This window comes from Bos indicus x Bos taurus, chromosome 8 (genome assembly GCF_003369695.1).
Source record: "Bos indicus x Bos taurus breed Angus x Brahman F1 hybrid chromosome 8, Bos_hybrid_MaternalHap_v2.0, whole genome shotgun sequence".
Taxonomy (NCBI): domain Eukaryota; kingdom Metazoa; phylum Chordata; class Mammalia; order Artiodactyla; family Bovidae; genus Bos; species Bos indicus x Bos taurus.
Window position 1 is genome coordinate 101,528,028 of NC_040083.1, and position 16,607 is coordinate 101,544,634.

The window sequence follows — 16,607 nt, forward strand, 5'->3', positions numbered from 1 at the left end:
TGAAGAACTGAATCATTGGAAAAGACCCTGATGCTGGGAAGGATTGAGGGCGGGAGGAGAAGGGGACGACAGAGGATGAGATGGCTGGATGGCATCACCAACTCAATGGACATAAGCTTACTCAAGTAAGCTCCGAGAGTTGGTGATAGACAAGGAGGCCTGGTGTGCTGCAGTCCATGGGGTCTCAAAGAGTCGGACACGACTGAGCAACTGAACTGAACTGAACTGAACAAAATTAGAAAGTTCCAAGCAGCTACCTGGAGAATTTCTCTGAATATAAAGCCATCTAAGTGTAGATACTCTTTCTCCCCAGTAAATAGAAAAGGTAAATGAGATATGAATGTCACTTTTTTAAAAAATATTAATTTTTCAAGTACTAGGAACTCTGTTATGCTGTATGAGAATTTGGATTGGGTGACTGCAACCGGACAGAATGAATGCAGTGGGGTAGAATGAAGATCAGTCTGAGGCAAATTTGCAAAATTTGCCTGAACTGAACTGAAACTGACACAAAAATAACAAATCTCAGTTCCTACCTGATTACACTCACAATTTTACTTGAGATTTGTGATATTTATAAATTCAAGTTAAATGAGAACCAACAGCCCTGCAAGAAGTTTCTTAAAAACCCACTTCCATGTATGAATTTGATGACAAAATCAGCTGCAACTAATATACCAAAATATTAATAACATATAATATATATGAAATATCAGAGAAAATGATAGCAAATCATTAAAATTAAATATATATATATATATATAGTATCTTCCTTCAATTTAGTTCCTCACTTGCAGCTGTCTTGCATCCATCTCTAGAAATAAGAATTAAACAATCTAGAAGTTCATTCCATTCGTGTGTTTAAATACTCTGGATCCCCACTTGGAGAGCACCCAAATATTTAAGTGACACAATTTATTAAGAATAGCATAAGAGATCTTCTTACTTGATACACTCGTTCTGATCCAACTTTCCTAGAATGCCTGTTCAATTTCAAGCAAACTTCATTAAATATTGAAATATTGAAAATCCCATCATCTTCTAAGAGATCATCACCTAAATGATAAGAAAGAACACAGGGAAATGTTGCTAGTAAAACATACCATGATAAAGGACAACTGCAACTCCGAGAGCCAACAGAATGTTTAACAGCAGAAGCATCAAACCTGGCTCCAAGTTCTGGCTCCACAGCTTCTTAACTGCATGACCTTAGCTAAGTCACTTAACCCCTCTGGCCCTCAATTTCCTATTTGTGCAATCAAGCAATCCGTGTTACTTTTTTTATATCACAAGCATAAATAATGTATATATATTTTTAAACGGTTGTAGGACTTTCCTTGGGGCTCAGTGGTCAAGAATACACCTGCCAATGTAGGGCATGTGGGTTCGATCCCTGGTCCGGGAAGATTCTGCATGCTGGAGCGACTAAGCCTAGGTGCCACAACTGCTGAGCCAGGGTACCCTAGAGTCTGTGCTCTGCAACAAGAGAACTCAAGGCAACGAGAAGCCTGAACACTGAAACTAGAAAGGAGTCCTCACTCACCGCAACTAGAGAGAGCCCCGTGTGCAGCAACAAAGACCCAGAGCAGTCAAAAATCAATAAATAATAATAAAATAAATGAAACTATTGTTAACCAATAAAGGTGTGAGATTTTAGAAAGTTAATCCTATCATTTGGATTGTCCCATAAGTAAAATGTCATGAAGGTAAGTATCTCAATAGGCAGAAAGTCTGAGAATAAGGAGAAAGCTGAATAAAAGTAAAGGTCAGGGATTAGAACTCTTAGAGCAAATGTTTCCAACCTAGAAGATGACCAGAAAGTAGATGACCAAGCAAGATGTTTGTTCTCAGCAGACAGTATTTCCAGGGCTCCTTAGATGAGGGCTAAGGCAGTAAAATAATCAAGAAGCAGATGTATTTCCATCCCTGTATAGAAGAAAAGTAATTTCATGCCTCCTGCAGTCTAATTCATTCCTTCGATGTTCTATTTTCTTAAGGCAGTTAAAACAACAAAAAAAAAGAAGTTTGTTAAGACCCCACAGAGAGTCTAGTAATACCAAGGCTAATTTTCAAGAAAAAAGCAGATTTCCTAACAAACAAGTCTGGACATTTTCTACAAATGTGAAAAAGCTTCAATGTTTAGCAGAGAGAAGCTTTTTATAACAACCTTTCATGTGTATTTCTCCCACTGGAGTCTTTGCTACCTAAGAAGAAATAATGATAGCAATAAACTTTTGTCTTCAAAATCAGAATTGTCCATTTCAAATTTTAAATATCACTGACAGAGGCAGCACCAGGCAATCAGCTTGGAGAAAATAGTCTTGGCTGGATGGAGGAGCTTGGTGGGCTGCAGTCCATGGGGTTGCGAAGAGTCAGACATGACTGAGCGACTTCACTTTGACTTTTCACTATCATGCATTGGAGAAGGAAATGGCAACCCACTCCAGTGTTCTTGCCTGGAGAATCCCAGGGACGGGGGAGCCTGGTGGGCTGCCGTCTGTGGGGTCGCACAGAGTCAGACATGACTGAAATGACTTGGCAGCAGCAGCAGCTCTTATTGGAAGATGTAAAAATATGGTTATGAGAAAGAATTTGAAGACCTATCACAAGTGCTCTCTGATACCTTCACAACTTTCATTTTTAAGACTGCATAAGGATACCAGAAACAAAAATTGCCCCATGTATGCATGTGGTTTTGAGGCATACCAAGTATACCTGTGTGAGCAATACCACATACAGTATATGTCTGTACACAAACAGAACATAAAGCAGAAGTATTGTCTGCAGAGTTCCTGTCTCAATATGATTTTCCCACTTATATCCCTTATGGTCTGAGAACAAAGGCATCTGGTTCCCACTTCCCACCCCCAACCCTGACAGAATTGACGGGAGAGTAGTAAAAATGGGTCAATTTGCATCTGGGTTGGAAAGAAGGGTTGACTGCCATCTATAATGCAGAAACATGAAGATATTTCTACGTAGCTCAGCGTGGAAGAATCTGGGCAAAGAAAAAGGCTGAGAGCTCTGTGCAATATGCTTTCCAAGCAAAGGAACAGGGTCCCAAAATCTCAACGGAAGGAACAGGGTGGACTGGTGCCCATAGAGTTGGGGCTGGAAGCAAGGACTTCTCCAGCTGGAGCCCCTTAGCCTGGTGGCTCCCAATCCTAAATGCCCATCAGCAGATCTACAGGAAAGCTTGGACACTGGTGGGTTTTTTTCTTCTTTTCTTTTTCTAACTCAGCAGGCAATTCTGATAAGCACCCAGGCTACATACACTGTTTATTCTCACTACTTCTACTTCTAATAATAATAGTCTCTCGTTAGCACAATGGAGATCATTAACAGAGAAGGACTTCTAAGTGGAGGCCTGGGGCTCTGGAGGTTCCATTTGACAGAGAGCTGTGGTCGGCAAAAGGGGAGACTTGTTCCTTCCAGCCTCTGTAGGCGAAGGTCCATATGAAGCCAGGTGATGCTGAGCTGACACAAGAGCTACAGTTTTATTGATCCAAGATAGCCAAGTGTTCAATCAGGGCAGGAGGCTTTCTTGCAGCTGCTCCTCAAAGGACACTGGATCATCCAACCATCAGTAAATCCTTCAAGATGAGATCTGAGATAAGCATATCAATATTATCCAATAAGAAGGAAGACCAAAGGGAATGCCATCCATTTTATTATGAAGGGAATATCGATCCTAAATAAAACTTTAAAAAACATATTTATTTACTTATTTATTTATTTGACTGCCTCGGATCTAAGTTGCAGCATCCAAGATCTTTGTTCTCAGGGGAGATCTTTTCATTGGGATGCACGAACTGTCCAGTTGTGGCTCATGGGTTTCAGCATTTGTGGCTCACGGGCTTAGTTACCCCATGGCTTGTGGGATCTTAGTTCCCCTGTCAGGGATCGAACTTGTATCCTCCGCGTGGCAAGGTGAACTCTTTACCACTGGACCACCAGGGAAGTCCCTAAATAAAACTTTTACTTCCAAGGGTAAGTAATCATAATCAAGAAAGGGGGGAGCCTAAGAAATGATTCTACAAAGAAGAAGCCTTGAAAGCCTTGAAAGCAAAGAATGAAGACTGTTGAAAAAATATTGAGCAAAATAATGGCAAAACTCAGCAACATCTGTTTTGTACACTCAGTAAAAAATTTTAAAGATGTATTCAAACAGATAAAGGATGAGATGGTAGAAGAATGTGATAGCAGAGAGGAAACTGGTTGAGAGAGGCAGAAATAAAAGAGGAACTGGAAGAGACAAAAACCAAAAGGAAATGAAAGTGCAGCAGCAGAATTTAAAGTGCATCAGAAATGTCAACTCATAGACGCACAAATGCATCCAGAGAACAAACTTACTACATACTCACAGAGGGCAGAGGGAGAAGGCATGGATGTAAAAAAGAGAGAGAAAATGGAAGACCAATGCAGATAGACAAGGAATTCCACATAGGAGTATTTGAAGTGCAAAAACAAATGTCAACCACAAATCGGCACTTGCCACGGTTGCTCGTCACCTACCTCTACAAAGATTAAAGTATGTGCTGCTGCAGCAGCTGAACTGCAGCACCCGCTGAAGGAGTTCAGAGTGGAGAGCAGAAATGAGGCACTCTGTGCTCCCGGGAGACTGGCAGGGCAGGTCTTCAGATAGCTAGATATCCTCAGGAGCTGATTTTATGAGCCCAATTCTTATATCTCTTCATATCGAGAAAAGACCTAAAGTCCTTCTTGGTGAAGATTGTTTCTTGTGACTAGCAGAAGCTTCACGAGACAAGCAGAAACTTTCTACCAAAAAATCTGTACTTGATTCCATGTACTCCCCCTTTATCAAAATCACATATATAGTGTCTTTGGAACAGTTTGGAAGTTTCTCAGAGCTATCTGAGGTGCTGCCTCCCAAGCAGCAGTCCTCATACTGCCCCAAATAAAACTTAACTCTCAATTCTCACACTGTGCATATTTTTTTAAGTTGACACAAACAAACAAAAACAATACTCAGAGACTTAATGAAAGAAAATATTCTTAATGTGTAGATAGACTGAAATGTGAGGATCCAAAAACTTACAGGGCTGTAGGAAAACTCTGTGAAAAACATTAACATGTATATAACCCATGACTGAAACTTCATGAAAGAAAAGATTTCTGTCTCACTCACTATTGAATTCCCAATGCCCAAAACTGTCAAACACATAGTAAGTGGTCAATAAGCATTTACCACATGCACGAGTAAATGATTAAAGTCTGGAACTTCACATATAAAGAAAACTATGATATCCAGGCTGAAAAAGATCAGATTGTCTACATGGGATTGAAAAAAAAAAAAATCACACCTTCAAATTCCTCTTTCAAAATTTTAAATTCCCAAAGCCAATGTGAAACCTCCAGGATTCTGACAACAAAGGTTTTGTCCAATAATTTTATCTTCAATCAAGCTCCCATTCACTTGTGAAGACAACAAAATGAGGTTCTCAGATAATCCTGGGCTCAGAAAGTATCCCATTCCTCAGTAAGAAAATAGAAATCACGATGCAGAAAGAGAAATAAAAATAGAGGAAAACAGGAAAACTTTGGTATGAAAGAACCGCTAGTAAACACTAAAACCATGAAAACATACAGCTGTTTATATAATTGTTATAAATATTGCTATAAGTTTATATAAAAATGAATTCTTAAAAGATGTAGTGCATGTTAAAAATTATTTAAAATAAGAGGCTGGCAATAAAAAGCTGTATTAAGCCAGTAGCAAAAGGAAAGCAAAAGGGGAAGGAATAAAAGGAAGTAAAAAATGCTAACTTCCTTGTCTTTTGGGGGGAGAAGTCAACATAATTCCAGTCTCGACACTGGTAATAAGAGAAATACACATTCAAATAGGATTTTTTTGTTTTTGTTTTTCAGTGTGTAGTACCGAATAAAAGCAAGATCTCTACCGTCTGAATCACTGAGAAAAGAACATTTGTGCAGCAAAGAGAGAATGCAATAGACATAGCAACAAAGCATTAAAAAGAGAAAAAATTAAGATGACAGAAGAAAGGAAAACCATATCACAAACACTACTGTGTAAATGGATTAACTCTATTTTTCTTACAAACGTTTGCAACATATGCTATCTCCTCAAGTACATCCATAGCAGTATTATCCAGACAGATTTTAAGAAGAAAAGTGGGCAAAGGCATATCATGCAAGCAGAGCACAAAGAAGTCAAGAAAATCAGGGCAAAAAAAGTATTAAATAGGCTAAAGTGAGCCACTTGTTAATAGTGCAAGTTAGAATCTACAATTAGGACATCAATCATGAACATAAATATCATAACATCAAAATGTGTGAGACAAACTATCAGAATGTACAAGACAAACTGAGAAGAATGGCAATCTAAATAAGCAAAAAATAATAACAACAACAAAAACAGAAGTCCTGAAAAGCCTTACCACTAAAGTTGATTGAAGACTAAGTCTTACCTCATTTAAAAGCAAACACTACACCCAGTATTGCAAAACTTTGCCAAATAGTAAACCCCAAGAAAATGTCAGCAAATCCCCCCCAAAGAATACTAAAATTGAAAAAAAAAACCTAGAAATCAACAGCAAAGTGTAAATGTTGAGAATATTTTAAACCTACCACTTGATACATACATAATTAATCTTTCAATCAATGGGGAAACCAAAATACCAAGTATATAATGCTTTGAAAGTAAAAATAAAGGGAACATATATTAACACCCTCATAAATAATTCTTCCATCAAGGGAAAATCAGAATAGCAATTACACCGTGTCTTGAAAGTAAAAATAAAGAGAATATGTATAAATGCCTAAGGAATTCCACCAAAGTTCAAATCCAGAAGGGAGAAAGAAGAACTGAAGACTTTTATCATCAAACAGAAAATAATGGAAATAAGTTGAACTATGCAATTAACTCAAGAATTTAGTAATAGAACAATATAATCAACTTAAGAGAATCCAGGAGAAGGAAATTTAAAAATGAGAGAAATTAATGAGATAAAAAATAATTTTAAAAACCCAGAAGATTATTCTTCAGGGAAAAGAATAGTAATGAAACAGACAACCCAAGCTAAGCAAAGCAAGTGTTAAAAAGAAAGAAACACAAAACTAGGAATCAAAATAACCTGGGAATATATAATCTATAACTCCAGAGGAGCTGTCAACAAATATTCCATTTGACATTCTGCCAATATATCATGTGAACGTATGGCAAAAACCACCACAATATTGTAAAGTAATTAGCCTCCAATTAAAATTTTTTTTAATTAAAAAAAATTAAAAATAAATAGATAAAAAATAAAATCACAACTCAATGGGCATTTTCTAAGAAAGTATAAATTATAAAAATTGACTCAAGAATATGTAAGAAACACAAATCCCCAAAACCACAGAAGAAATTGACAGTCATCAAAGAATTATCTCCCAAAGGGATGAAACTTAAATGACATTATGAGCAAGTGTGTCCAGCTTTAAAGAAAGGGGATAATCCCGAAGTGATATAAACTTTTCCAGGGTATAAAAATATGGAAAACTTCCCAATTCATTTAACGAGAACTGGCATAACGCTAATCATGAAATCAGATGGCTAAATGTGCAGGATCTAAATGAACAGAATGACAAATCTTCACATGAAGGCATAAATAAACAGGAAAGACAAAACTCGAGTAGATATGGAGAAAATGTAGAAATGTACCTTGTACCCAGTTGGGATAATTCAATATAAAGCCCAATCCTCACTAGATTAACTTGCAAATTTAATCTAGTTCCACTTAAAATTTCAGACAGAAGGAGGTCTGGAGACATTAACAGACTCAGCCAGGGTCACTCAACTCTTAAGCAGCAGAGTTAAGATGTAAATCCAGGTCTGTCTGAATCCAAAGACCATGCTTGCCCCAACTGAAATTAACTTGGAAAGGTTGAAGAGGATGTTAGTAAAAACAGCGGACAATGAACAGCAATCTGTCATTGACTGAACAGGGACAGATGAGTTTGGAGTCCTAGGATGATCTTTTTATTCCTAATAAATCTACAGTAGTTTATTGTTAACTTTGAATAATTTTCTCTAATTAGTTACCATATTAAATTGACAATATCTTTCCCTAACATAGTCTTTACTTAGAAATAAATCATTTTATTTCTATACAAGTACCCTGAGACCTATTTTGTATAATTTCATAGTCTGAATGATATTTTAAAGACTAACACACTTTTCATTTATTTCTGCCACATTCATGTTACTTCCCAGTTCCTAGCAGCAGCAATACCTAAAGGTTGAGTTTTCTTAAATTCAATTCAGTCACTCAGTCATGTCCGACTCTGAGCCCGGCTTCCCTGTCCATCACCGACTCCCGGAGCTTGCTCAGACTCATGTCCATTGAGTCGGTGATGCCATCCAACCATCTCATCCTCTGTCATCCCCTTCTCCTCCTGCCTTCAATCTTTCCCAACATCAGGGTCTTTTCTAATGAGTCAGTTCTTCACATCAGGTGGCCAAAGTATTGGAGCTTCAGCTTCAGCATCAGTCATTCTAATGAATATTCAGGACTGATTTCCTTTACGATTGACTGGTTGGATCTCCTTGCAGTCCAAGGGACTCTCAAGAGTCTTCTACAACACCACAGTTCAAAAGCATCAATTCTTCAGCACTCAGCTTCCTTTATGGTCCAACTTAAGTAGGTTTTCTTAAATAGGATATCAAATACCTAGCTGAAAACTACCTCAACTCATACAAGACAATAAATGACACCAATGGCTTCTCAAGGTTTGCTTTTAAAGAATTTAATTAATTTTGACATCCCACAACCAGAGTGCTGAAAAAAACTTATTGTAATTGTCATGATGATATAAAAATCCAGATGATATCTATGTGCCTTAGTGTTTATTACAACTTCCTGAGGCTCCTTCCCTCCAATCTGCTTTCCAACCAACTTCTACCCTCCTGCATCCTAAGGCTGCCTCCTCCTCTCCACCTGCTCACCCTCACTTTGAATCCCCACCCCTAATCAGTCCTGGGGTCACTTCTCATCCTAGATGTACAGCTCCTGGGTCAGCCTCCCTGGCTCCTCCTTTGTCATAGGCAAGAGTAAGAAATGACTTTTGAGTTTCCCACCAAAGATAAGCCAGATGGCTACCCTCTATTGCCGTGGACAACTGAAACAGAGGGCATCACTGCCTACTGCTGTCTTTTAAATGCCTTCTTGTTACCTTCCACGTCAACTAGAGGACCCAGCTGAGAATCCATACATCAGTGCCCATTCAGTCTGGCATCCTTAGGACAGGAATCTTTCCTACTAGCTCCGCTCTGGTTCTGACCCCTGGAGTAATTAACCCCTTGGCTGCAAACCTTAGAAAGTAACTGTGAACTCTCCTGACCTGTGGATTCTGAAGCACATTTCCCCACATCCTGCGCTTAGCATTCTCTAGGAGGAAATGAGACTTCACCTCCACCTACCAGCTGTCTGGAACTCAGTGACGGCTGGCACGGAGCGTCGGGGAGGGGCTGTAGAAATGTTCACGGTGTAGTTGGTGCCCGGGTACAGGTCTAGGCACACTTCTGGGGTCCTGCTCTCTGTGGTCAAATTAACTGTCTCCTCATGACCTGATTCCAGGGGGTCCAACCGCTGTCCTTTTATGTATATCTTTGTGAGGGGAAAAGACAAGAGAACCCACCGTGACTCCACTGAAAACAACCAAGATAGATTTTGTAGTGGGGGAAACTGCTCTCTTACTACTCCCTTTTATACTGCACTGCTCACCCCGGGGCAGGCAAACAGGGCGAACCTCTGCTATCTGGTCTCTGATGATGAAATCTGATCAGCCTGATAGTCCAGAAACCCTGAGAAGTGACATAAAATGGGGAGTTTCTCTAAGGAGTGCTATCCTGCACTCAAATGACCAGCGATCAATGGAGGCAGTCACAACCCGAGACTCGCTCGCTGCATCCTGTCACCCAGGCAGCAGATGCTTCCAGGCTCTGGGGGAGTGACACACGAGAGCTTGGAAACAAGCAATCATGATGATGCCAAATATAAATACACCCCCCACGCATACACCCTGGAGGATGACAAGCACGTTAAACACCACATGTAAAATAAAATAATCCAGATATCTGAAAAACTCTACTCACTTTAAAAAGGACTATGGGATTGGAGAGCTATTTGATTGAGAAGCACTTCCGGAAGCAAGTTCCTCTGACTCTCATTCCCATGGTAACCATCTCTGCCCTGGCAGAAAAAAAAGGAGTTCACTTCACTTACCACATATTCGATCTTGGAGTTTATTCTTCCTGGGTTTATTTGCCACCTCACACAGGTGTTATTAAACACTGACACCTCATTAATTTCTATAATTATTTCTAAAAGAAAAAAAGAAAGAATCCACTCAACAAAATGCATGAAAAGACTTTGGAAAAATCCTAATGGCCAGCCCTTTAGAGGGCATGACTTTGTTTACTTGCCCAGCTGGTCTCTCTGCTGGTCACCATTCACACTAGGATTCAGAAACCAAATCAGCAGTTCAAGCTATCCCAGGCCAATCACCCAATTTAACTTTATCATGAGTGAGCTCGGCCCATTACCTGATGTGGAAGAAAAGGCTGAGAATTCCCTTAAGTACGAGTGAGAATTCCAGCCTGTGATTGGTCTGACAGGCCACTGGATGCCACTGGCATTCCATTCCTGGGGGAAGGAAAGGGACCCAGAGCCGAGCCCTGAACCTTCCCTGCAGCTGCGCAGGTTAGACCAGCTTCCAGTTCCCTCATCCCACCGACTGATGGAGCGTTTTGATCGCCAGGTCACTGCTGTTCCCAGGAGGAAAATGACACAGATCACCACCCATGACCATTCCTCAGGAGCAGCCTGTTGCGGGTAAGCTAAATAAATTCTCCACGAGGTCCCTGGAACCATTTAAACCTGATTTATCAGGAAGCCACTAATTTCTTTAAGTTGTTCTGTTTCTTTTAAATATTCTGCATGTGGCGGCAGTGGGGGGGGGGGTGACCAATTGAAAGGGTAACATTGAAACATACACATTACATATGTAAAATAGATCGCTAATGGGAAGTTGCTGAATGTCACAGGGAGCTCAATGCAGTACTCTGACAACCTAGAGGGGTGGGATGGGGTGGGAGGGAGGCTCAAGAGGGAGGGGACGTATGTATACTTATGGCTGATTCACGTTGTTATATGGCAGAAGCCAACACAATATTGTAAAGCAATTATTCTCCAATTAAAATTTTTCAAATAAATAAATATTCTGTACATATTTCATGTAATAAATTTAGCAATGTGGGAAACTGTATTATGGCCTTGGGTCCTGAGATAACAGTTTCCAATGAACCTAGTAAATGACTTAGGAAGTTGTTCAGATGAGAATGGGGAAAGGACTTAGCTTTTTCTCTATTTAACAAATTTCCTGCAGATAAGTAAAACTATTTTTACTTGCAGCTGACATGCTCTTGTCTTAAAAAAGTCTTAAGGAATTCACACACACACACACACACACAATTAAAGCTAAGAAACAACTTCAACCAGGTAGCAGGATACAAGGTCAATGTACAAAAAGCAATTGCATTCCTGTCCACTATTAAGGAACAAGCCAAAGATGAAATTTTAAAAAAACTCACTTACAACAGCATCAAAAGGAACAAAAGTCCCTGCAGGTGAAAGTGAAAGTCGCTCGGTCATGTCTGACCCCATGGACTGTACAGTCCATGAGATTTTCCAGGCCAGAACACTGGAGTGGGTAGCCTTTCCCTTCTCCAGGGGATCTTTCCAACCCAGGGATGGAACCCAGGTCTCCCACATTATAGGCAGATTCTCTATTAGCTGAGGCACCAGGGAAATCCAAGAACACTGGAGTGGGTACCTATCCCTTCTCCAGCAGATTTTCCCAACCCAGAAGTTGAACCAGGGTCTCCTACATTGCAGGCGGATTCTTTACCAACTGAGCTATCAGGGAAGCCCTATTTCCTGCAGGTAGAAGTTACCAAACTATCACCTCTAGAGGAGAGAATCAACATCTCACCAAAGGGGAATATTCCCCAGCCTACGTTCAAGCTTCCCCACTGAAGCAGATGCCCCTTATGGATGTTTTAGATCCTCTCAGCTCACATGCCCCTTGCTCCTGCCCTGTCTGAGCTTTGACAACATAACCATGTCTTGTCTCCCAGGCTGGGGTTTCCCTGCTGCATGTGCAACCTGGAAGTGGGGGGGAATGGACACTTTCTGAAAGACAGGAAGTACTGGAAAAATCTGCCCTTACTTTTCTTCCCCTTGTGACAAAGCTTCCCCAGGGAGCTGCTACACTGATGGAGCGATCACGTGCACTCAGTAAGGACCAGGGCAACAAGGAATCCTCATGCTGGCTTGGCTTCCTTCCCTGCTCTGCCCACCTCAGCCTTCACTCCTGCTTCCTGGGATGTGTGTGTGTGTGTGTGTGTGTGTGTGTATGTTAGTTGCTCAGTCATGTCAGATTCTTTGAGACCTCATGGACTGTAGCCTGTCCAGGCTCCTCTGTCCATGGGATTTCCTAGGCAAGAATACTGGAGTGGGATGCCACTGCCTTCTCCAGGGGATCTTTCCAACCCAGGGATCAAACCCACGTCTCCTGCATTAGCAGGCAGATTCTTTACCCCTGAGCCACCTGGGAAGCCCCATTTCTTCATACTCAGAACCAATGCTACCTTTAGATAGACCCTAATCTACTGACCCCCTTGCCCATGGAAGATTTTATATCTTTACTAAATCACCCAATCAGCAGCACTGCCGAGATTTGATGTCACACTTGACCTGGTAATGGGTAAGCCCAGTGAGCTGACAGTAAGTGGGAATAAATGCAGGCAGGAAGAGGAAAAGAGGCAAATTTCTGGAGAGACCCCAGAGGATCAAGTGTGCCCATCTACTGCACTCCTGGGTCACTACATCAGTGCATCTTCCTGGAGCACAAATAATTTGAAATCAAAGAAATATTCCAGGTGTGGACATGGGTACTCTGATGGATGCAAAGATCCAATCCATTCACTTCCTTGGGTAGCATGATGATGACACTGGCAACAGTCTTTTGTCAGCTTGAAAAAGTCCCAAATATTCCCAGCCCCTTCCCTCTCCAGCCCATCAAAGCACAGAGTTCTAGACTCTTCTGTTCACTCCCACAGCCCCCGACACTCACCCCCTGGTCCAGAAGGAAAAGGAAACACCCCACTCCTCACCTTGTCTCTGAGTTGCCATTAAAGCATACTTCCTTCCCACTCGGGACCCTTTGCCACCCAAGCAGAGATTAGAAAGGGGACATGAGGCAAAACCAATACAATATTGTAAAGTAATTAGCCTCCAATTAAAATAAATAAGTCTAAATTTTTAAAAAAAGTTCTAACCCTGTTATCCTAAAATGTAAAAAAAAAAAAAAAGAAAGGAGACATGAAAGTTTCCTGTCTTGTTCTTCCTTTTTGCTCATTCACTATGACAACCACAAATGACATCTCAGAAATGCCATCTGCCTCCAGCCTGTGCCCTGCGCTCTGCACAGATGGGACCCAGATCTTTTTGTAGGGAGGTCAGCTATTTCATCCCAAGGAGTAGTTGAACAAAATTCAGTTGCTCTTCCCTCCAGGTGTCTACATACCAGCTGGAAAGACTGCTTTGTAAATGTTACAAAGATATTAAACATCTACATTCATGCTGCCCTTTTAAAAGAGATGACTTGGGAGGCTACACCTTCATTCTAATAGTACTGAAAACTTAAAACACTTTTGGAAGTTCTCTTTGGATCTGAGTCCAGGGCACTTTATTCACCATTGACCCTTAACTGAACCATCATTGAACACCAAACATCCTCCCCTGCCAGGCACTGGGCTCATGATCAGAAGGTAAGTCTTCCCTGAGGAACACTGTATCTAATGGAGGAAGCTAACACACAAGCAGATAAATCATGATTCCATCAATATCAGAACAAAGTTACACACAAGTACCACAGGGTATCGAGAAAGAAGCCACCACTCTCACTGGAAGAACTGAGGAAGCCAGCTTCATGGAGGCCATGCAACGCTTCCCAGCTTCAGGGCTTAAGAGTGGGGAAGACATCTAAGCAGGTCCAAAGTCCTAGGTGTAACCTGTATGGACAATTTCAGAGTGGTAATATGTAACATGCTGGAGAGGAGGAAGAGGGGCAGCAAGGTCTCAGAAAGAGAACAGGGTCAGACTTGGGAAGACCTGTGCACCAGACTAAACACACTTACTCCTACCAGCCATGGAGAGCTAAAAGCAGGAAGATGGCGGGGACTTTTGTTTTTTTAAGAAAGATACCTCTGGAGGAGGAATTCCCTGGTGGTCCAGTGGCTAAGACTCTGAGTTTCCGATGCAGGGACACAAGCTCAATCCTTGGTTGGGAAACTGAGATCCCATGCTGCGTGGTGTGGCCAAAATAAAAAATTTTTTAATTAAAAGAAAAAAAATAACTCCGGTGTGTTTTGAAGGAAAAACTGGAGGTCACAAGGAAAGAATTTGACCCCCTTTAATCAGTGATTCCAATACATCAAACACTGATATATGGGTCTTTATAGACTTGATCACATCTTCACAGTAGTCATGGGAAGCAATCATAAAGTCAATTATAGGTGAACATTTACCGAGTTGTTACTATGGACCAGATGTTATCCCTGGTGGCTCAGACAGTAAAGCGTCTGCCTACAATGTGGGAGACCTGGGTTCAATCCCTGGGTCAGGAAGATCTCCTGGAGAAGGAAATGGTAACCCACTCCAGTATTCTTGCCTAGAAAATCCGATGGTCGGAGAAGCCTGGTAGGCTACAGTCCATGGGTCGCAAAGAGTCGGAGATGACTGAGCGAGTTAAAAGGTAAAAGGTACTATGGACCAGATAGTGTGGACAGAAGCAGTAAGCAGTCAAGTCCGAATTCAGAACTAGACCCACCAGACTCCAAAACCCAGAGCCTCTGCACTGAAGAAGTTACTCAGCAAAAAGGTGAAAATATGGAATCAGGCACTGCCTTGAAAACCATAAGCAATAGTTTCTCCTGAAGGAGAAGCAATAGGAGATGAGTGATAAGGCGTCTAGGCTGACTGCCAGTCTCAAAGCCTGAGAGTCTGAATGGATTGCCTTCTACTGCTCTCATGAGAAACATGGGAGGAAGAAGAAGGCATTTGTGAGCAAGGAACTAATGAATTATGCCCAGAACATGCTAAGTCTGAGTTAATCTATCTAGGTGAAAAACTTTCTTGAAGGTCATCAATGTGTGGCTGGCAACTGAAGCTCTGGGTGCAGGTGACCCACCCCCGTCCAACGTGGAGAGTGGGCAGCACAACAGCAGGGGACTAAGACACATGGAAACCCAAGGGGAAATCAGAGGACAGAGCGACACGGAAGGAGGTCAGTGGTTGGCGAGGACAGTCCGATGCCTTGGGAGTCAAGGACACAGAAGATCTGCAGTCATGTCTGTTTCCTCAAAAGTTATCTCGCTTCCTTCCCACCGAACACCCCAACCTTCTCAACCCCACCCAAGAAGAGTGCGGAGCAAAACATGAGGCACCAAGGGCTTGATCTCTCACCCTTCTCGCATGTGGCTCTTTCTCTCCCAAAGGAGGGCACACGGTTCCATGATCAGACTTGAGGTCTGACTGGAGAGAGGCAGGCAGAGCAGATCTCTGGCTTGTCCAGTTGTAGGACACTTAGGCCTCCCCAGCTTTAAACAAAGGAGGCCCCCACACCATCCAAATGAACTCTACATTGAACCTTGAGAACAAAAGCCTTCACTGGTGATAAAGTACCTTTGCTTTGCTTTAGATTCTGCATGTGGCCCATGGTTGCTTGTGTGTATAAATGTACATATATATAAAGACATGTATTTTAGCATTCTATTAGCATTTAGTATTTCTCTGTGGTACTCGTCACATTTGTAACGACTAATTTTGTAATTAGTTGTTTAACATCTAAGTCTCTCTCTCCTGAGGGCTTGGACCATGAACAGAATTGATGCTTTGGAACTGTGGTGTTGGAGAAGACTCTTGAGAGTCCTTTGGACTGCAAGGAGATCAAGATTCAGGAAATCAACCCTGAATATTGGAAGGACTGATGCTGAAGCTGAAGCTCTAAAACTTTGGTCACCTGATGCAAAGAACTGACTCATTGGGAAAGACCCTGACGCTGGGAAAAATTGAAAGCAGGAGAAGGGGACGACAGAGAATGAGATGGTTGGATGGCATCACCGACTTAATGGGCATGAATTTGAGTAAGCTCCAGGAGATGATAAGGGACAGGGAAGCCTGGCATGCTGCAGTCTATGGGGTCACAAAGAGATGGACACAACTGAGCGACTGAACAACAACAAATCTCTCCTGAATGTGAGCTCAATAACAGCAAAGACAAACAAGGTCTATCTCTCTATCCCCAGAAACTAACACAGTTGGTTGGACGCAGATATTTTTAAACTATTTATCATTTGGTTGATTGATTAAATAGATGGATGAATATATGGATAAATGGTGGGCAATGCTAAGTGTTATAAAAAGGTTAAAAGGAACAAGGATTGATGCTACAAGATGAATTTGACGGTTAGGTGATCATTAAGAAACCCTGGTGAGAGAACCACAGTGTACTGGGGTGTT

At 41.4% G+C, this 16,607-nt stretch overlaps 1 protein-coding gene across 1 annotated transcript in view; it reads right to left on the minus strand.

The window, feature by feature from the left end:
* Positions 1-16,607, minus strand: part of SUSD1 (sushi domain containing 1) — a 137,212-nt gene that overhangs the window by 66,985 nt on the left and 53,620 nt on the right. Inside the window, exons 7-9 of the mRNA XM_027550509.1 lie at positions 10,248-10,345; positions 9,443-9,629; positions 947-1,056 (exon numbers count right to left, since the gene is read on the minus strand). Of these exons, the coding sequence (XP_027406310.1) occupies positions 947-1,056; positions 9,443-9,629; positions 10,248-10,345 (395 nt within the window). The remainder of the gene's footprint in view (positions 1-946; positions 1,057-9,442; positions 9,630-10,247; positions 10,346-16,607) is intronic.